Here is a 22,638-nt window from a genome sequence, read left to right as displayed (position 1 = left end):
CGAGCTCTCTTAAAATTTACGCAGCTGAGTAGCGATTAAATTAAGATTAAGTGACCCTTATTAGTGCTACACCAGGGAGATTTCACCTCCTCATTTTGACCCATCCTAGGGGGCAGTGAGCACACTGTGGTGGGCAGCCCTATCCTCGGAGCAGCTGGGGGTTAGGTGTCTTGCTCAAGGACACCTCAGTCACGTACTGCCGGCTCTGGGGACCTGGACGGCGATGGTCTCACTTTGGAAAATGCTGCACTGACCTCGGAAGATTTTCTCCACTGCACTGATGTGAAAACGCAGCGCTGTTCGTATTTTTTGATAGATCTCCTGTGAAGTGAAAAATTATGATTTTTTTTCTTAATTTTAAGATTTACTTTCAAATATTTGTTGTCACAGGCGATGTTAGTAAATAAACAAAGCCTACGACCATCTATTCACCATTTAAACACAGAGCAGGAATTAAACCACGGAAAAACTAAAACAAATTAAAAGATCCACGTTTCCCACAACTTTTCCAGGACATGTTCAGTGATGATCTAAGCTGGTATGGCAGAGGGGTATTGCTCCATACACTCAAGGTGCAAAATACAACTATTGAGCTCTTGGACCCCCTGACTGTCTCAGAATCAAGCTGCAGCTCTGCTCTGCCTCAGGGTGGCGCTGCAGCAGACTGGTTCACCCAGTTGGTCCTTCATAGTGTAGAAACCGCAACTGTAACCTGGATTCCGCTGAAAAACTTGCTGCAGCAGATCTGAAAACCTGAAAACTCGACCAGTTTCCCGAGAGTTTGGAGTGAAGAGCGACTGTTCCTCGTTTCTCACACTGAAGACAGAAGAGGAGACGAGGAAGATCTCAGTTAATGTGAGGAAGAGCGCAGAACCGCAGTAGAACAGAGACGTTACAGAAGAACAGCTGATGAAACAAACGTTTACCGACGTTGAAGCATCAGCGCCGCTGTGGAGAGGGAGATAGCAGACGGACAACACGGGACCCCCGAATACCATATAATATCATCCAATATTGCTCTGGTAACATCCATGCTGCTTCAACATAACCGAGAGCAGCCTATTCGTCCATAAACTATCGTTTGAACATTAATATTATCCTAATTAATGCGATGCATTCTTGCAGAGCTCTGACGGAAGGCCTGGTAGTTCATTCTCAGCTAAAGGAAAACAGAAGAACTGTTTCCAAGACAACACAAGATTTTCCAGGGCATTTTACATGACCGGATAATCAGTCAGCTGTTCTCCAGGTTTCCCTGGACATGTGAGAACCCTGAGATCTGTGGGGATCAGTGGACGGCGGTTCTACCTCTCTGAGTTCCTGCAGGATGGTTTCGAGGCGGTCGTTCTCCACCTGCGTGTTGGAGGCCTGCGAGCGGCTGTTTTTGAGCTCGGCCTGCTGCTCCAGCAGGCGACCCATATAATACGCCTCCTTAGTGGCCGACTCCTGCAGCAGCACCTCCTCGTTGGTCTCGCTATCCTCCACTACCTTTCTCTGGATGCAGTACGCCTGGCTGAAGGCCTGAGTGGGATGGAGAGAGCAGGAGAAAGAGACAGAGGGAGGGAGGGAGTTATAAACAGACAGAACATGAACAGAACTTCCAGAACAGCTCTTTTCTCCGTGGGCTTGTGCCAAAACTGAGAGTACATGTTCAAAACCGGCACCAACACTGAAGAAAGTGAGAAACAGATGGGAAGCTGGTTCCTGTACCAATAATCACGTATAAAAATACGAACCCAACACCAAAACACTTGGGAAAGTATGTGAAACGAAAATAAAAACAAAACAATGTTTCATAAATCCACTTTGACCTGTATTTAAATAAAACAAACAATACAAGACAAGATAATTTAACGCTGCACTTAATCATTTTATATAAATATATGCTCATTATGAAATTGTGTCTGAAACACATTCCAGAAAAATTGGGACAGAAGCTATTTAAGACTAGAAACATTGTAAAATAACATAATATAACGTAAAATAATATATACATAAAATAATAAATGCTGACCCACACAAAATACTAAATACTGACCAGCATAAAATACTAAATACTGGCCTACATAAAATATGAAATGCCTACCTACATAAAAATGACTAAAAACTGAAAATTTACCCATATTAAATACTAAATACTGACCTACACAAAATATTAAGTACTGACCTACACAAAATACTAAATACTGACCTACATAAAATACTAAATACTGACCTACATAAAATATGAAATGCCTACCTACATAAAAATGACTAAAAACTGATAATTTACCCATATTAAATACTAAATACTGACCCACATCAAATACTAAATACTGACCTACATAAAATGAGTAAAAACAAAAAACTGACCCACATCAATTACTAAATACTGACCTACATAAAATACTGACCTACACAAAATACTAAATACTGACCTACATAAAATGAGTAAAAACAAAAAACTGACCCACATCAAATACTAAATACTGACCTACATAAAATACTGACTTACACAAAATACTAAATACTGACCTACATAAAATGAGTAAAAACAAAAAACTGACCCACATCAAATACTAAATACTGACCTACATAAAATACTGACCTACACAAAATACTAAATACTGACCTACATAAAATGAGTAAAAACAAAAAACTGACCCACATCAAATACTAAATACTGACCTACATAAAATACTGACTTACACAAAGTACTAAAAACTGACCCACATCAAATACTAAATACTGACCTACATAAAATACTGACCTACACAAAATACTAAATACTGACCTACATAAAAATGACTAAATCCTAAACACTGACCCAGATAAAATACGAAATACTGGCCTACATATAAATGGCTAAAAACTAAAAACTGACCCACATCAAACACGAAATACTGACCTACATAAGATATGAAATACTGACCTACATAAGATATGAAATACTGACCTACATAAGACATGAAATACTGACCTACATAAAATACTAAATACTGACCTACATAAAAAACTAAACAGTGATTTATGTAAAATACTAAATTAAGTGACCTTTTTATTAGTCCCACAAAAAATTTCACCTCCGCATTCAACCGATGCGTGTAGTGAAACACCACATAGACACTAGCAAGCACACACACAGTAATGTCACACATGCACTGTCAGCCGAGGGGATAAAACCGGCAACTTTCCAGCCACAGGGCTGGTTCTCTAACCTCCAGCCCACAAGTACCAGAAGTCCTCTAGTACCAGAAATTATGCAGTCGAGATTCCCGCATTTAGGGAATTCGCAAGGGTCAGCACCACCGAAGTGAATTGGCTGAGCCTCCCCTGGGTGAACCACCTTCATGATCATGGTATCACCCCTGTCAGGTGAGTACGAATGACCTCAATGACCACCGACCCCTCAGACATCACTGAATAAAAAGCGTCAAGTTGCTGTGGTGATATCACCACACGGGCTCGGGAACACTTTGACAAACAGGCTTTCGATAAACACTGTCCATCGCTGCATCCACTAATACAAGACTGAACTTTGCACAGTGGACGTCACAAATCAACAGCATCCAGAAACGCTGCTGACTTCTCTGGGCTTGAGCTCATCTGAAATAGCCTGATTGTGACGTCTTACTCACCTTTACGCTCTTGAGTGTGTGTAGATTCTGTTCTTACCTACGAACAAACCCCTCATTAGAGAACACTGATGAGTCAGAGTCTTTGTCAAAACTGCGCAAGTCAAATTTCTTCTAAAGAACGTTTGGTGAATGAGGTCCTGTGTTCTCCAGGCAAAAGAAGAAAAGGGCAATCCAGATTGTTACCAGTGTAAAGTTAAAAAATCCTGCATCTGCCTCAGTGTTGGGGGTATTAGTGGGTAACCTGCACATCACAAATTAGCATATTAAAATATGGATTATGTCATTTTAAACGCTGCTGGCGGACTGGACGCTAGGAGGCGCTGCAGTAAGAGACTACACAGCCATGTTCAGAACTATACTTGTATTAAGTGCTTTCAGTTATGACAGCCCATAACTCTAATGATGTTTAGCCATGTTTAGTTGAGTTTAATGATTTAATTAATGGCTAAGAGAAAGATTACAAGTGGTGCTGGTAATCTGACATCTTTTTATCTGTCCAAAAAGGAGTCCAGCTTAAATTAAAGTTTCCTACAAAACAGAATAACCAACACCCATCCCCAGGCAAGAGTGCTCTCATGAAGCTTCTGAAGTTATATTTTCAAGTTTTTAAGTCCTTTCCAGTGAAGTCACATCGCGATAAATAAAAAACAGGATAAAAAGACCACAAAAAACAAAAACATGGACACTAAATTTTCAGAACAGCCAAGAAAATTATAGTAATTTTTTAACAGACCGGTCCTCCCTAAATGAAATGACATTCCACTGCTCCCGTAAGAGCAGCAGGACATTCACTTTCCTCTGAGAGTGGCAGCTGGACGATCAGTACCTTCTCCCAACGAGGTTAGCGGCTGAAAAGCCCTTAAAGAGAAACCGACCTCTCTAGATAATTTAATTCTGTTGGAAATCCGATTAAACCTTTTCTGCAAATTACACTGCTAGTCTGAGCTGCTGCACCAAGGCTTAAAGCAGCACGAGGCCACTTAGGGTTTCTTTGAAGAAACATGAAAGTTATTATCCTTACATTTTTAAAACCTTTCAGAGACCACTATCTTTTAAAAATGACTAAAAAAAACAAATATCTATATTTTCCAAAGGTTTTCACTCACTCATCCAAATCAGTGAATTCAGGTGTTCCGGTCACTTCCATGGCCACAGGTGTATAAAGCCGAGCCCCTCGGCCTGCAGACTGCTTCTACAGACATTAGTGAAAGAATGGGTCGCTCTCAGGAGCTCAGTGAGTTCCAGCGTGGTGCCGTGATCGGACGCCACCTGGGCAGCAAGTCCAGTCGTGAAATTTCCTCACTACTAAATATTCCACCGTCCACTGTCAGTGGGATTATAACAAAGTGGAAGCGATTGGGAACGACAGCAACTCAGCCACGAAGTGGTCGGCCACGTAAAATGACAGAGCGGTCAGCGGATGCTGAGGGGCATAGTGCGCAGAGGTCACCAACTTTCTGCAGAGTCAATCACTACAGACCTCCAAACTTCATGTGGCCTTCAGATCAGCTCAAGAACAGCGTAGAGAGCTTCATGGAATGGGTTTCCATGGCCGAGCAGCTGCATCCAAGCCTTACATCACCAAGCGCAGTGCAAAGCGTGGAATGCAGTGGAGTAAAGCGCCGCCACTGGACTCTAGAGCAGTGGAGACGAGTTCTCTGGAGTGACCAATCACACTTCTCCATCTGGAAATCCGATGGATGAGTCTGGGTTTAGCGGTTGCCAGGAGACGGTACTTGTCTGACTGCATTGTGCCGAGTGTAAAGTTTGGTGGAGGGGGGATCATGGTGTGGAGGTCTTTTTCAGGAGTTGGGCTCGGCCCCTTAGTTCCAGTGAAAGGAACTCTTAAAGCTTCAGCACCAAGAGATTCTGGACAATTTCACGCTCCCAACTTTGTGGGAACAGTTTGGGGACGGCCCCTTCCTGCTCCAACAAGACTGCACACCAGTGCACAAAGCAGGTCCATAAAGACGTGGATGAGCCAGTTTGGTGTGGAAGAACTTGACTGGCCTGCACAGAGTCCTGACCTCAACCCCATCGAACACTTTGGGATGAATTAGAGTGGAGACTGTGAGCCAGGCCTTCTCGTCCAACATCAGTGTCTGAACTCACAAATGTGCTTCTGGAAGAACGGCCAGAAATTCCCATAAACACTCCTAACCCTTGTGGAAAGCCTTCCTAGAAGAGTTGAAGCTGTTATGGCTGCAAAGGGTGGGCCGACATCATATTAAACCCTATGGATTAAGAATGGGACGTCACTCAATTTCATATGTGTGTGAAGCCAGACAAGCGAATACTTTTGGCAATATAGTCTATATACATACACACATACATAAGCTTTGCTAATCCCGAAACAACTGATCCAGAGATCTCACAGTATCAATGTCCTGTTTAGGAACCTCGCTAACTCCTCACAGTGACATTGCCGGGTCATTGCTGGGACTTCACTGGTGATCGAAAGGCGGTTCACTTGAGCAGCGCTGCTGTAAACTGAGCTTCAGCTCTGCTGAGGAGAAAAACACTCGAATCGATGCGGTTCTGCCTCAAGCTGCTCGCCGCACCTCCATCTCTAATCTGCAGAGTCGAAGCCTCGTCTCAACCAAAAACAGCCAAAATGAACCTCTGTGAAGCTGAAACCCTACAGGAGAACCGGAATAACAGTATTACTGTCCGTTTGGTCTGTTAAAAGAAACACCTGTGCCATTTTAAATTCCCGTGTCGGGATGGACGACACCACTCGCTTCATCTCTGATCCCATACCAAATCATTACCACTGCCAATATCCTAAAACAATAATAATGCTGAAAACCAGCAAACAGTGGACATTATATTTATAACAGAGGAATTATATTTGAAAACCTTTGCATTAGTATTAGATAAACAGAGTCATATACCGTAAATAATGAAATCTTAGGGAGTGAAAACATTTAAACGTAGTTAATATATCTAACATTTCTCATTATGAGGCTGCTGGTAGGATATTATAAGATTATTGAGCTTATTTCTAGAAATTTCTAGACGGTTCATCATCAAAGACGGTTCTTTAGTAAATAAAACGTTCCTATACACAACCATAAACATTCAAAGCACCCTCTGTATGATAAAATGGTTATTTGCATGGTGAAATGGTGTCGTGGATGGTTCTATATAGCTTGGATCAATAGAGGAGCCCTTTTTGGTGCTGTACAGAACCCTTTTCCATACAGAACTGAAGGACGGGAAAACAGCCCCCGCAGAAAGGCATCACAGCTGGAGTGAATTATGCAGTGAGCGTCTCTCTGAGTGGGAGATCCACCCTGACATGCTAGGGTTTTTCTGGTGCTTTCTAAAGAGCCACGGGAGAACCAGCCTTGTTCTATAATTCATACACTTAGCACGGAACATCTCTGAGCTCCACTGCAGCAGCTGAAGGACCCACCTGAGCTTCCCATCTCTCAGAGCGGAGGGAGTTGACAGGCTGTTTATCGGGGGCTTTTACACAAACGTAAACAATTGATGGAGGAATGGCATCACGGTGAAGAAGCTCCGCCTCAGGAGTGAGAAACACAACACGCTGCGTTCTTCATTCTCACTCCTGCATCACACGGTGACACACATACACTGTATTTCCAAAAGTATTCGGTCGTCTGGCTTCACACGCATATGAACTTGAGTGACGTCCCATTCTTAATCCATAGGGTTTAATATGATGTCGGCTCACCCTTTGGAGCTATAACAGCTTCAACTCTTCTGGGAAGGCTTTCCACAAGGGTTAGGAGTGTGTTTATGGGAATTTCTGACCGTTCTTCCAGAAGCACATTTGTGAGGTCAGACACTGATGTTGGACGAGAAGGCCTGGCTCACAGTCTCCACTCTAATTCATCCCAAAGGTGTTCTATGGGGTTGAGGTCAGGACTCTGTGCAGGCCAGTCGAGTTCTTCCACACCAAACTGGCTCATCCACGTCTTTATGGACCTGCTTTGTGCACTGGTGTGCAGTCATGTTGGAACAGGAAGGGGCCGTCCCCAAACTGTTCCCACAAAGTTGGGAGCGTGAAATTGTCCAGAATCTCTTGGTACTGAAGCTTTAAGAGTTCCTTTCACTGGGACTAAGGGGCCGAGCCCAACTCCTGAAAAACACCCCCACACCATGATCCCCCCTCCACCAAACTTTACACTCGGCACAATGCAGTCAGACAAGTACCGTCTCCTGGCAACCGCCAAACCCAGACTCGTCCATCGGATTTCCAGACGGAGAAGTGTGATTGGTCACTCCATCATGTTGATGAGTGGCTGGTGAAAAGCCAAGCCACGTGAATATGAAACAACACGAGATAAATCAATGTTTCTGGGAATGTTAAATTTCGCTTTGCGGATTTCCAGATGGAGAAGCGTGATTGGTCACTCCAGAGAACTCGTCTCCACTGCTCTAGAGTCCAGTGGCGGCGCTTTACTCCACTGCATTCCACGCTTTGCATTGCGCTTGGTGATGTAAGGCTTGGATGCAGCTGCTCGGCCATGGAAACCCATTCCATGAAGCTCTCTGCGCTGTTCTTGAGCTGATCTGAAGGCCACATGAAGTTTGGAGGTCTGTAGTGATGGACTCTGCAGAAAGTCGGTGACCTCTGTGCACTATGCCCCTCAGCATCCGCTGACCGCTCTGTCATTTTACGTGGCCGACCACTTCGTGGCTGAGTTGCTGTCGTTCCCAATCGCTTCCACTTTGTTATAATCCCACTGACAGTGGACTGTGGAATATTTAGTAGTGAGGAAATTTCACGACTGGACTTGCTGCACAGGTGGCGTCCGATCACGGTACCCAGTGAACATTCCCAGAAAGATGCATAATGACGTCACCAATTAATCTACGACTAAAGTCGAATAATCGCTATATTATATTTTTGCCAGCCCTATGCGTAATTATGAAGAACTGCAACACAGGGTCTTAAAGGGGCGCTCCAGCCAAAATTAAAAAAGAAACTATTACTGAAAATGTTTGTTAAACATGGTAATAATTGAGTAATGATATGCTAATATTACGGTGACAAAGCATACAGATGTTACTTTTCTAGTTACTAAATTATTAGTAGTTTACTACCACATTTTTTCGGGGGTAATAATCATATTAAACTCAGTAGTGATTTTAAGGCAGGCTGTAAAAGGCTGTTCCAGAACCAGCTTCAGAGCCGTCCACAGTGGTGGTGATGGGAACCAGACGTCCCCCTCTAAAAGCTCCTAATGAACTGGTTCTGAATTCACCGCCTGATGACTGAGACGCTGTTTAAGCTCTTTAAAAAGCTGGCTCTTAAGGGTTGTTTAGTAGAGACAAATGTTCTATATAGAACCTCAAACACTCAAAGAACCATTTGCAGGCTAAAATTCCTTTATTGTTAGAAGCTTGGCATCGTAACCATAGCAGAACCCTTTTTGGTGCTATACGGAACCATTTACAGCACATTCTCCATCAATCCGAAGAACTGTTTCACCATGCGAAGAACCATTTTAGCAAGCAAATGGTTCTTTGAGTGTTCATGGTCCCGTATAGAACATTTTTCTTTACTAAAGAAACTCTGGAGAACCGTCTATTTTCATAGTGTAGTTTTGAGAAGATTTCGACCTTCAACTCCATTCAGGGTGGAGGGATACGTAACATGCAGGGCGCTGTGCGGCAAAATAGTCTCCAAAGAAAAAAGTGATTATTCCAAGGTTTTCCACTATTTTCCATCATTGACATTCCATATAAAGCTCAGAAGACTCATGTAGGTTCTCTGGTGGTTCTGGATGGTAAATAAAGTGTCTATATCTGTGTTGTCGTCATGGCGACGCCTGGTTCCCATCACCACCACTGTAAAGACGTCTGAACCGTTTCACACCAAACCCGCTCTGGATCTCTCCGTTTACACATCACACACTGAGTTATGGGGGGGTTCTGAAAAATTTTAAGTGGGGATATGGAAAACCAACTAAAATTAAATGTATATTTCGCATACGTCTCTGATACGACCTCTTAATGTACATTTATTGAGGTAGACGATGTTCTTAATGGGAGAGATCAAAACTAGCTTTGATATCCAGGCAATGACCTAAATCCAGACTCCACACCAAACTAGAATCAGTCCTAGGACGAGAGTCTTTCACACTCAAGTGTCTTCTAGAAGATGGAAATCCTGGTTTATCCGTTCAGGTAATGTTTACCAGCCATCAAATCAGCAGGTGAGGATTGGAAATACCTCCGCGGTTTTAGGACACCTTGACTGTAAAAGTTCAAGAACCAGCTCTCCTGTCGATTCATCCAGTAGAGATAACGTCTCAAACAGACAGAACATCTTCCTTCCAGACGTCTGAGTCAGGGTCGGTTCTTCACGCTACCAATCCAACAGGAGTGTCTGATTCCGAGCACGATGACTCAGATAGATGACCTGACCGCTCCGTATACTCACCGCCGGCCACGTCACAGCGACACGTCAGCCGCCTGCAGATGATCATATTCATTACAGTCAAACTCCTGAGCAGAACTCATTTAGTCTGTTTACTCTTCCTGAGATAATGACTGCCCTCCCATCCTGCTGAAGACTGACCATCAGGGCCTCCTCCTCAGCATCACCAACCTGCTCTCCTGCTCATTTGAGCTGCAACACCCTCAGTTACATCACTGATGTACCAGATGTACCAGCCCTGAGAAAGGATGGGACCGTTTCAGCTCAATCCCACTGTTCATAAAGACTCAGTCAGAGACCGCCTCAGTCAGAGACCGCCTCAGTCAGAGATGGCCTCAGTCAGAGATGGCCTCAGTCAGAGATGGCCTCAGAGACTGCCTCAGTCAGACGGCCTCAGTCAGAGACAGCCTCAGTTAGAGATGGCCTCAGAGACTGCCTCAGTCAGACGGCCTCAGTCAGAGACAGCCTCAGTTAGAGATGGCCTCAGAGACTGCCTCAGTCAGATGGCCTCAGTCAGAGACAGCCTCAGTTAGAGATGGCCTCAGAGACAGCCTCAGTCAGAGATGGCCTCAGAGACTGCCTCAGTCAGACGGCCTCAGTCAGAGACAGCCTCAGTTAGAGATGGCCTCAGTCAGAGATGGCCTCAGAGACTGCCTCAGTCAGATGGCCTCAGTCAGAGACTGCCTCAGTCAGACGGCCTCAGTCAGAAACTGCCTCAGTTAGAGACGCTGGAGGACTTTCACCTGAAATGAGTTCATGAAGCCAGTCTGGTTATAAAAATGATAACAGGACCAGATCAGAGCCAGAATTACTCTTTTAGTACTTTTACTTTATACTTAAGTACATTTGAAGGGAAATACTTTAGTACTTTTACTCAAGTGGAGGTCTAAAGGGAGGAACTTCTACTTTTACTGGAGGAATATTTTACCATGGGGGTCTCGACTTTAACTCGAGTACAGGGTTTGTGAACTTCGTCCACCACCCAGATGAGGAAACTAAGTCTGAAGTCGAAGCCCCGTAGCTGACGAGATGTGTTCCAGCGAAGGAGACAGAACAACCCAAATAACACTACAAACTACTTATCAGATTTTTTGGTCAGATTTTATCAGTGATTTCATTTTTATTTTGATCTGATTCTGAAACCGTAATTTGCCCTTCAGTCTGGAGAGTTTAGGTCTCCTCCCTTTCAAAGAGAGACGAGTTAACCTGTTACCATGCACAACGGCACTGTAGAGCTGGGCAATGTGGCAAAAAAGTATGATATTGCGATATTTCTAGAAATTTTAACGAGATAAGATACGTTTTCAGACGTCTGACCTGTTTTAACTGAAACAAAAACCCCAGCAGTGCTACGTTTAAAACAAATACTAATAAAACTGTGAACACAATGATCTTTATTCATCTGTTTCTCTGATACTCTGTTACCATGTTCTTCAGTGGTCAGGACCCCCATGGACCCTCACAGAGCAGGTGGATCATTCTCAGCTCTGCAGAAACGCTGATGTGGTGTTGGTGGTGTGTTAGTGTGTGTTGTGCTAGTGCGAGTGGATCAGAATCAGCAGTGCTGCTGGAGTTTTTAATCACTGTGTCCACTCACTGTCCACTCTATTAGACACTCCTACCTTGTCGGGCCACCTTGTAGATGTAAAGTCAGAGACGACAGCTCATCTGCTGCTGCTCAGTTTGTGTTGGTCATCCTCTAGTCCTTCATCAGTGGTCACAGGACGCTGCCCACAGGACGCTGCCCACAGGACGCTGCCCACAGGACGCTGCACACAGGACTCTGATGGCTGGATATTTTTGGTCGGTGGACTATTCTCAGTCCAGCAGCGACACTGAGGTGTTTAAATATTCCAGCAGCACTGCTGTGTCTGATCCACTCAGACCAGCACAACACACACTAACACACCACCACCACATCAGTGTTACTGCAGTGCTGAGAATGACCCACCACCCAAATAGTACCTGCTCTGTGAGGGTCCATGGGGGTCCTGACCACTGAAGAACAGGGTAACAGAGTATCAGAGAAACAGATGGACTACAGTCTGTAACTGTAGAACTACAGAGTGCAGCTATACAGTAAGTGGAGCTGATAAAGTGGACAGTGAGGTGGTCAGAATGTTATTGTCATATTGCCCAGCTCTACTGCGCTGTCTGCTGCATGTGGTTTATTAACGGTGGTGAAGAAGAATGAAGAAGGTGTCATAGTCAGTTTTGTGGCTAATCATAATTGAACCATCACTCTCTACTCATCTCCACAGACTCCTGTAAGCCACAGGACAGGTTCCCATGGAGCGCAGTAGGAGATTAGATTATGATGCTGCATGATTCATGTGGCTGACGCTCTACAAACAAACAACCTCAGCCTCACTGCAGCAAGAAATCAGCATCAGCCGAACCGAAACGCTCAGAAAATATATTATTTACTTTGAAAAGACATAAAAAAGGTAGAATTTGTCTTCGGACCCTTCGTTGTCCTTTCCTGAACATTACTGGAGGAGTTTCAGCTGAATTTGGGATTAATGTCCAAACACAGAGCCTGATTTCCAAATGGAAATCAAATCAAAGTGAAGATGTACTTCATAATTTATAAAAATACTGTTTTACAATCACAAAATCGTGGATGCAAAACAATTATAAAGTGCTGATGCAGGAAACATAACACACAATATAACCAAAAGTATTCGGTCGTCTGGCTTCACTCGCATATGAACTTGAGTGACGTCCCATTCTTAATCCGTAGGGTTTAATATGATGTCGGCCCACCCTTTGCAGCTATAACAGCTTCAGCTCTTCTGGGAAGGCTTTCCACAAGGGTTTGGAGCGTTTATGGGAATTTCTGGCTGTTCTTCCAGAAGCACATTTGTGAGGTCAGACACTGATGTTGGACGAGAAGGCCTGGCTCACAGTCTCCACTCTAATTCATCCCAAAGGTGTTCTATGGGGTTGAGGTCAGGACTCTGTGCAGGCCAGTCAAGTTCTTCCACACCAAACTGGCTCATCCACGTCTTTATGGACCTGCTTTGTGCACTGGTGCTCAGTCATGTTGGAGCAGGAAGGGGTCGTCCCCAAACTGTTCCCACAAAGTTGGGAGCGTGAAATTGTCCAAAATCTCTTGGTGCTGAAGCTTTAAGAGTTCCTTTCACTGGAACTAAGGGGCCGAGCCCAACTCCGGAGAAACAACCCCACACCATGATCCCCCCTCCACCAAACTTTACACTCGGCACAATGTAGTCAGACAAGTACCGTCTCCTGGCAACCGCTAAACCCAGACTCATCCATCGGATTTCCAGATGGAGAAGCGTGATTGGTCACTCCAGAGAACTCGTCTCCACTGCTCTAGAGTCCAGTGGCGGTGCTTTACTCCACTGCATTCCATGCTTTGCACTGCGCTTGGTGATGTAAGGCTTGGATGCAGCTGCTCGGCCATGGAAACCCATTCCATGAAGCTTTCTACGCTGTTCTTGAGCTGATCTGAAGGCCACATGAAGTTTGGAGGTTAAATGAAATTGTGGCCTTTATCAGTGAACAATTACACCTCATTTTAATAAACTCTGCCAAAAGACAAATAACTGTAATACAGGAACATCTGAAATGTCCATTTCACCAGATAACTAGTGACTGAGATCATATCAGTTAAACAATATTACGCAAATTCATTTAATCGTTGAATATTATTATTATTATTATTATTATTATTATTTATTACGTTGTTGTAGTTGTGCTGATTATCAAAGCCAACTTACTGTTCTTTGTTTTCTTTCTATTATTATTTTATTATTATTCTTCAATGCTGAAGGATTGTCAGCGATTCATAGCCCACGGGTTTTGAGCTGAAACAAACAACCACTTAGCAATGCCCTAGCAACCACCTGGAATACCATATCAACCGCTTTGCAACATCATAGCAACCACTTAAGACACCACAGATGCTCTGAAGTTATACCCCAGCTACCACCTGGAACACAGTACACACCAAATAGCAACCACCTGAGGAACCATAGCAACCACTGTTTAAACGACCAAAGAACGAGATTAAAACCTTTAACTTAAAATAACCCACAACCACAGCAAGACAACCCGCTCGATTCAACCACTCAGTACATAAACCTAATTAATTAACGATGACGAATATTTTAACTTTTCCCTGTTATATTAGCTCGTTTTGTCAACCTACAGTAATAATGGTAATAAAAGTAATGACAGTAATAACAGCAACAATTTAAACCAACCGATATCATTCAGTATTGATTGATAAACGAGTATTGTATATGCAGAGGTGGACGAAGTTCACAAACCCTGTACTTGAGTTAAAGTCGAGACCCCCAAGGTAAAATATTCCTCCAGTAAAAGTAGAAGTTCCTCCCTTTAGACCTCCACTTGAGTAAAAGTACTAAAGTATTTCCCTTCAAATGTACTTAAGTATAAAGTAAAAGTACTAAAAGAGTAATTCTGGCTCTGATGTCCTGTTATCATTTTTATAACCAGACTGGCTTCATGAACTCATTTCAGGTGAAAGTCCTCCAGCGTCTCTCTTGGTAAACCAGTCTTTTAATAGAACGTCATTAATTAGTGACGCTGACGTCTATTAAAATGATCAGAAGCACAAAACACTGAAGGTAAACAGTTTCCATCAGGGAGAACCGAGTGGCTCTGAAATCACTTTTTACACACAAGCAAAGTTTCAGTTTCAGATTTATTTACAACTTAGTTCCAAGTTTAAGTTGAATAAAAACTGGCTTTAAACTCAGGATCACAGATGAGCTCCTTTACTATGTTGATCTGTAGGCGTCTGTTCATAAACATAAACCAGCCCAAACTCATTTACTATAAAATGAAATGGTGTTTGTAGAAATTCAGAAAAAAGCCGCGTCAGTCTCGACTGCATATGTGGACATATTTCTATATTGAGCTCTATTTACACAAAGTTAGGTTAGTTCATCATTTATGTTGAACAGACTCTCCCAAAGTTTTGCGCTGCTGCGCTGACGTTGAACCGCGTGCTGCACTGGGTCGGTATGACCAACAGGTCAAAACCAGCTCTAAACAAAGTGACCGCTGGGCCCTGATTGGTGCTCTGGCTTTGCGCTTCTTTCGTTTTGACATGTTACGTTTTTATACACACAGAAACCAAAAGGAACGACAGATTTCTCAAAATGTAGGAGGAAAAAGTCGGATATTAGACTCTGAAATGTAGTGGAGTGAAAGGAAAAAGTCCAGAACGGAGAAACTTCAGTACAGATACACCAAAAATACTAAAGTACAGAAACTAATTACATTTACTCAGTTACTCAGTTACTGTCCAGCACTGTATATATGTGTCACGATTGGCCCCTCCCAGTCCTCCATGTGCTTTTGTTTTGCTTCCTTCCCGGTCCTGCCCCCTGGTTTCCAGACGCTGCCCTTGATTGTTTTCACCTGTTACCCTCATTAACCACCTGTGTCTCGTTACCTGTCCCTGTATTTAAGCCCTGTGTTTTCCTGTGTCTCTCGCTGGTCTTTCTCGTGTTGTGGTGTCTCCCGTCTGTGTTTATCTTAGTTATGTCTGCCCCTAGATACCCCCCGTGTTGGCTCCTCGACCCTGGACTGTTTTGACCCTGATTATGGATTTGCCCTTAATAAATCTCCCGTCTCTCAGCGTCTGCCTCTGCCTCATCATCGATGTTTCTGGGAACGTTAAATTTTGCTTTGCGGATTTTCAGATGGAGAAGCGTGATTGGTCACTCCAGAGAACTCGTCTCCACTGCTCTAGAGTCCAGTGGCGGCGCTTTACTCCACTGCATTCCACGCTTTGCATTGCGCTTGGTGATGTAAGGCTTGGATGCAGCTGCTCGGCCATGGAAACCCATTCCATGAAGCTCTCTACGCTGTTCTGGAGCTGATCTGAAGGCCACATGAAGTTTGGAGGTCTGTAGTGATTGACTCTGCAGAAAGTCGGTGACCTCTGCGCACTATGCCCCTCAGCATCCGCTGACCGCTCTGTCATTTTACGTGGCCGACCACTTCGTGGCTGAGCTGCTGTCGTTCCCAATCGCTTCCACTTTGTTATAATCCCACTGACAGTGGACTGTGGAATATTTAGCAGTGAGGAAATTTCACGACTGGACTTGCTGCACAGGTGGCGTCCGATCACGGCACCACGCTGGAATTCACTGAGCTCCTGAGAGCGACCCATTCTTTCACTAATGTCTGTAGAAGCTCAGCTGTTGTTAGCTTTGCCTCCCTCACTGCTCACCAGCCTCTCTGCCGTGGGCTCGTCTAACCGAGCTTGAAACTCCCCAGCCTACACACAAATCAAAAATTCCTATTAAAATTCTTTAAAATGTTCTAAGAGGGAAATGAATCCGTTCTTTGTCGTTTGGAGAAATCGTGACAGTACATATGCACAATTGATAAACTAACAGCTTTGTGGAAAAGTGAATATGAAATTAAATACTAACCCAGCTCAAATAGGGCTCTGTAGAGATATCAGTCCCAATGCTCTGAACAGCCATTCAGCAAAACAAACCCTGAGTCAAAATGCTGACGCGTACGCACTCTGGGGTTCTTCAGCTCTAGGAGTAGGAGCATCTCACAAAATGCTCGAACACAAAATAACAGCGAGATCACGAAACCCCATGAGGGAACGTCTCCTGCTGCCAGATTTGCGTAACCCGCTTCTAACAGCTGCCAACTCAGTCATGAGAAATAAAAGGCCTCCTTTTCACAACCAGCAGCAGACTGGAACAGCAGATTACACCCATCACGCTCTCCAAATATTCATTTTAGGATGAAGACTGCATTCTAGGATCCATATTTAGAAGCAGAAAACAAAGCTGACAGCAAATGATGTCATTAAAGTACAGAGTGTCGCTGCTGTGCTGCTCAGGCTGACCAGAGGGAGGCTGTAGTCTGAGTCCGAGCTGTGAGTCAGCGTCCTGTAGTCCAAACACTGCCGCCTAAAGCTGCACTGATGTCATCTCATCATCCCGAGACCGTCTCGTCTCAGACGCTCGCGCCCACCTCCACCTGCTGACCTCCAGAATAGTGCGAACGCTGCAGACAGCAGGACCTGAGGGCGAGTAATCGACTTAGTGAACGGCCTCAGTGGAGCAACATGAGCCGCAGCCTAGCAGGATAAAAACGAAGAGCCTTCAGATTGTTACACGCAATAAACAATGACGGGACATGTTTTTGTTTACGCTGTGAAAAATCTATCAAAAGTTGGGCGGGGCAACATGACGATGTATACAACAGGTAGTTCTGGCCGCACGAGCTGCTTGGCTGAGAGGCTTTCTAACCGTGTTTCACCATCACATCACAGGTTTTTCACAAACGCTGCATCAATCCGCTGAGATGCCGTTGCTAAGCAACGACTCTGACAGCTGTAGGAGCCGCTCGAGCCATCTGAACGTTTTATTTCTTACTTTGCCACAAACAGAAAACGGACGCTGTTAAGGTCACATCTGACCGACAGCCGATTTGGTCCGACTCTGAAGACGAGACGACGCTAAATTCCCAAACTGTCGTCTCCACTGAGCAGCTTTTCAGTCGGCAGCTGTGACAGAAGAACAGCTGAACAACCTGGAATCAGCCAGAAATGAACCCAACACCATTCGCCAAACTAAACGGGCTGTAAGAAGCTTTACAGACCGGCTGGAACAAAACAACATTAATACTGATCTGGAGAAACTGACCAAACTGAGCTGAACCTGATATTGGGGCAGTTTTACGGCTCAGTCTGTACTTTAAAAGGCGGGGCTTACAGCAGACTGTGCAGCGAGTGGGCGGAGCTCGTTACTCTGATGTAGCACCAAGCTGCTCGTTAAGGAGCTATAATTAGGAGGAAGGAGCTGAACATTAAAACATATTAAACGCCGCGTTCACGGCCAGTTTATTCATTTCTTACTGTATTTATTTAACTGCTGTATTAAAGCAGTAGAGACACTCGAGGAGGGAGTTATCACCAATAACATCAAAACACCCATGTTCTGTATATGTGACATCACAACCATCACAACTAACTGGCTGTCTGATGCCCTCAAATGCCAAAAAAAAGTAGATATTCTGGTCTTCTTGGCCAAAAAAAAGGCCTGTATTTTATTTATTTATTTATTATTTATTTATTTAATTTCTTAAAATGATAATAAAATTATTTATCATAATTAACTGCACATAATTTAAATTGCAGTTGCAACACTGGTCAGAAAAATTGCAATTCAATTCAATATTTTCCCCAAATTGTTCAGCCCTAGCCTTGTTCTTAGGGAGTTTTCCTTGCCACTGTTGCCACTGGTGATACTAACGGGGGCTCGGACCCGGCTATCTCCTCTGAATTTTTACTGTAAAGCTGCTTTGTGACAACGCTTGTAGTAAAAAGTGCTATATAAATAAACTTTGACTTGACTGGACTAACAGTGGACACTGCAGACACGTCTTCCACCGTTCTCTCTCAGTACCTCTCAGTAACGTGTTAATGTCCACGCAAGTTTGCCTTAGCAAGGGAAACTGAAACTGAAACTGGGTAGCAGCGAAGCAGCAGCAGGGGGCGCTCTCACAATATTCCTAACTTTTTCCACTGTCCAGTTCATCACACCTTGGGTTTGTTTTGACATCTGTATTTACATCAGTAGCTGTCTAGCTGACCAACTCACATTTTTATTTACCTTATCCTGATGGTTTCTTTACATCTCAGCTGTCATGTATTGTCCGTTACTTGGTAACAGACCTAACAAATTATTGTCCACCTTGATTGAGCAGTTCCCGTGTTTTGATTTTCCCACCACGACTGTGTTTCATCTCAATAATCCACCTGCATGAGGAGACAGCCAAAGTTAAAGAAACAGGAGTTTCTAAAACTTGAGCTTCTAAAACTGATCAGAAGCTACAGAGAAAATGGGGCTCCTAACAACCACCTGGAAGAGCTGGTAAACACCAAAACTGCCCCCATCAGATAAACAGCGCTTAAAGCTTTGATCTCTGAGAGAGAGGAGAAGATCAAGCTGCGTCAGATCTGAAAACATCCACAGGTGTCTCTGTCCATCCTTCCACTGTGAGAAGACCACTCAGCGCGGTGGGTCTGAAAGGACGTGTAGCTGATCAAGAAGAACCTCACTGAGAAAAGGAGACGGACACACCAAACAAAGAAGCTGGACGATGGACTGACCACCCCAGAGTCCAGACCTCAGCACCACTGAATGGGTTTGATCATCAACCAGCTTCTCAGACTGAGCTTTGGAGGCGTGTCTGCAGGTTCTTTGAGGTTTGAAAGTGAGGCTCCTGAGAAGAACGGAAGCTGGAATGGAGGGAAAGAGGGACTCACTGACTGAACATGATATTATGGGTTCTCTCTGATGTTTAAACAGTCCTGAACATTAGAAACACAGAAGACGGATGGTCTTCACGACGGACGCTGAAGCTGGTCATCTCCCCACAAAGACACACCAGAGGAAGTGACACACCACTGTTATCTCTGTCCAGCAGGAGGCCCAATAACGCCTCCCCCTGATGATACACTTACACATATGCATAAAGTGATAATAAAGGACACTTAAGTGTTATAAATCAATGTTTACTCTCTAAATAGGTCACTCACATTTACTACACTCACATACTTTACACTCACATACTATAATAAAAGTAATATTAATCGTCATCATTTGCAGCTATAACAGCTTCAGCACTTCTGGGAAGGCGTTCCACAAGGGTTAGGAGTGTTTATGGGAATTTCTGACCGTTCTTCCAGAAGCGCATTTGTGAGGTGAGACACTGATGTTGGACGAGAAGGTCTGGCTCACAGTCTCCGCTCTAATTCATCCCAAAGGTGTTCTATGGGGTTGAGGTCAGGACTCTGTGCAGGCCAGTCAAGTTCTTCCACACCAAACTGGCTCATCCGTGTCTTTATGGACCTGCTTTGTGCACTGGTGCGCAGTCATGTTGGAACAGGAAGGGGCCGTCCCCAAACTGTTCCCACAAAGTTGGGAGCATGAAATTGTCCAAAATCTCTTGGTGCTGAAGCTTTAAGAGTTCCTTTCACTGGAACTAAGGAGCCGAGCCCAACTCCTGAAACACAACCCCACACCATGATCCCCCCTCCACCAAACTTTACACTCGGCACAATGCAGTCAGACAAGTACCGTCTCCTGGCAACCGCCAAACCCAGACTCGTTCATCAGATTCGTCACTCCAGAGAACTCGTCTCCACTGCTCTAGAGTCCAGTGGTGGCGCTTTACTCCACTGCATTCCACGCTTTGCATTGCGCTTGGTGATGTAAGGCTTGGATGCAGCTGCTCGGCCATGGAAACCCATTCCATGAAGCTCTCTACGCTGTTCTTGAGCTGATCTGAAGGCCACATGAAGTTTGGAGGTCTGTAGTGATTGACTCTGCAGAAAGTTGGTGACCTCTGCGCACTATCCCCCTCAGCATCCGCTGACCGCTCTGTCATTTTACGTGGCCGACCACTTCGTGGCTGAGTTGCTGTCGTTCCCAATCGCTTCCACTTTGTTATAATCCCACTGACAGTGGACTGTGGAATATTTAGTAGTGAGGAAATTTCACGACTGGACTTGCTGCACAGGTGGCGTCCGATCACGGCACCACGCTGGAATTCACTGAGCTCCTGAGAGCGACCCATTCTTTCACTAATGTCTGTAGAAGCAGTCTGCAGGCCTAGGGGCTCGGCTTTATACACCTGTGGCCATGGAAGTGACTGGAACACCTGAATTCAGTGGTTTGGATGGGGGAGTGAAAACTTTGGGTAACGCAGTGTGTGTAATATCTCTCATTATGAGATTACTTCACTCGTTTTACAGATTTTTATCTTGTGAAAGTGACTTATTCCGTCGGCAGGTCATACAGCACTTCTTTAAAGCATATAAAACTAAATAATTTCTCCAAACGAGACCGCTTTCATTAGATAAAATGACTTAAAACAAGTAAAATATGTCTAGAAACATGTGTTATAATCTTTTTAATCATCCTTACGTCATTTATACTGAGAAATTAAACACGTTTAGTGGATTTAAGACGATTTCACTCGCTAAAACTGAGCATCCAGGACAAAAACACACCTCCGCTGACCATAACCACCCTTATCCACACTCCACACCAAAAACACGATCATGTTTACCTCAGAAAATTAAAGTTTAGGGCTTTTTAAAGCTGCTTATCCCTTTAAAGCGCCACGCCTCGGCGTCAATACGCAGAGTGACTGACCCTGCTAGCACAACAACAGCGCTGATGCTAACGCTTATTCGCAGCTTCTTCTTAGAACTGCCCGTTCCACCTTAAATGGGGCATCAACCTCATTCTAGAGCCCGAGAACAAGAGGCGGCAGAATGAAACTGCTGAGCCATTTAAGGTGGAACGTGAATTTCCGATCAGTAGGCGCCAGAGTGTAACAGCTCCAACAGTTAAGATGGAACGGGGAAATTCGAACAATATGCGCTGCGCCATTTAAGGTGGAACGGGAAAATGGGCAAGAAGCCGGCGAATCCAGTCTGTCTGCATCTGTCTGTCTCACCTCCTGCAGCTGCTCCAGCTCCTGCCTCATGGTCTCCTGCTCGGCCTCCAGCTCGGAGTACTGCTGCTTCAGAGTCTGGTTCTCCTCCAGCACCACCAGCCCGCACTCCGCCGCCCGGACCTTCTCCCGATTCGCCTCCGACAGCTCCCGGCTCAGTCGCTCCACCTCGGCCCGGTAGTGCTCCACCGTCTCCCCGCATCCTCCTCCAGCAGCCATCGCCCCCCTCTCCTCCTCCTCCTCCTCCTCCTCCTCCTTCAGCAGTTTTATCCCCGGGTTCCCCGCAGTGGCAGTCCGGTAAACCGAGTTCGCATCCCGGCAGCGATGACAACAAGCAGCGTTAACTCATGTCCTTCCAGCGGCCCTGCGCGGCGCTGTGTGCGGTCAGGGCGGCGGCTTAGCCCCGCTTCCTCCTCTTCTTTTTCTGCTTATTCATGGAGACCCTCTCTCTGAAGCACACCGGACCGGGCCCGCCGAATAACGGGCTGCTGAGGGGTGCCGTCCGTCCCCCCGGCTGGCTGTGACGTCAGCACATCCCGGTGCTGTCAGTCAGTTTCAGTCCTCTGACAGAAGCAGAGGATTAAAGGGCCCATACCTCTGAAAACCACACACCTTTGTGACACACGGCCTGATGTGTCCGTTAAAGGAGCTCTTTTACGATCCACGATGATTTATTTTTCACACCTCATGAGTTAGAACCCCCTAAACCAGGGGTCCTGGAGGGTCGGGTCTCCTACTCAAACACACCCACTAAACCTGCCAATTAACCAATCGATCGATTACAATCAGGTGTGTCTGAGCAGGTACAGTAAATCACCAACCTGTGCTCCAGGTGTGCACCGCTGCCCTAAAAGCCATATGGGGATTATTTTTTAATAAGGCGTGGCTACTAAGTTATATATGTGTCTCATAACTCATAGCCTCGATTTAGTCATTTGTGACCTCAATATATTATTCTGTGGCCTCCTAATAGTCATTCGTGTCCTTATTATATTGATTGTGGCTGCAATATATTTAATTGTGGCTTATATTAGTAATCTATGGCCTTAATATAGTAATTTGTGGCCTCAGCTATGACGGAAAACGATTATGACTGTTTCTGGTACG

The 22,638-nt window shown here is 44.7% G+C and overlaps 1 protein-coding gene and 1 pseudogene across 7 annotated transcripts in view; both read right to left on the bottom strand.

The window, feature by feature from the left end:
• LOC108413499 (protein bicaudal D homolog 1-like) overlaps positions 1-22,344 on the bottom strand; it is a 62,425-nt gene extending 40,081 nt beyond the window's left edge. For all 7 annotated transcript variants that reach the window (XR_005130311.1, XM_037538644.1, XM_037538651.1 and 4 more), the window contains exons 1-2: positions 21,535-22,344; positions 1,309-1,521 (exon numbers count right to left, since the gene is read on the bottom strand). Coding sequence is in view for 6 of the 7 variants with exons in the window: in XM_037538644.1 (XP_037394541.1) it covers positions 1,309-1,521; positions 21,535-21,750 (429 nt within the window). In the remaining variant the exon portion in view is untranslated. The remainder of the gene's footprint in view (positions 1-1,308; positions 1,522-21,534) is intronic.
• Positions 3,215-3,362, bottom strand: LOC119264421 (annotated as a pseudogene).
• Positions 22,345-22,638: the final 294 nt, after the last annotated feature.

This window comes from Pygocentrus nattereri, chromosome 1 (assembly GCF_015220715.1).
Source record: "Pygocentrus nattereri isolate fPygNat1 chromosome 1, fPygNat1.pri, whole genome shotgun sequence".
NCBI classification, from domain to species: domain Eukaryota; kingdom Metazoa; phylum Chordata; class Actinopteri; order Characiformes; family Serrasalmidae; genus Pygocentrus; species Pygocentrus nattereri.
The sequence above is the reverse complement of the archived record's forward strand: the minus strand, read 5'-3'. Positions and strand labels throughout refer to the sequence as shown.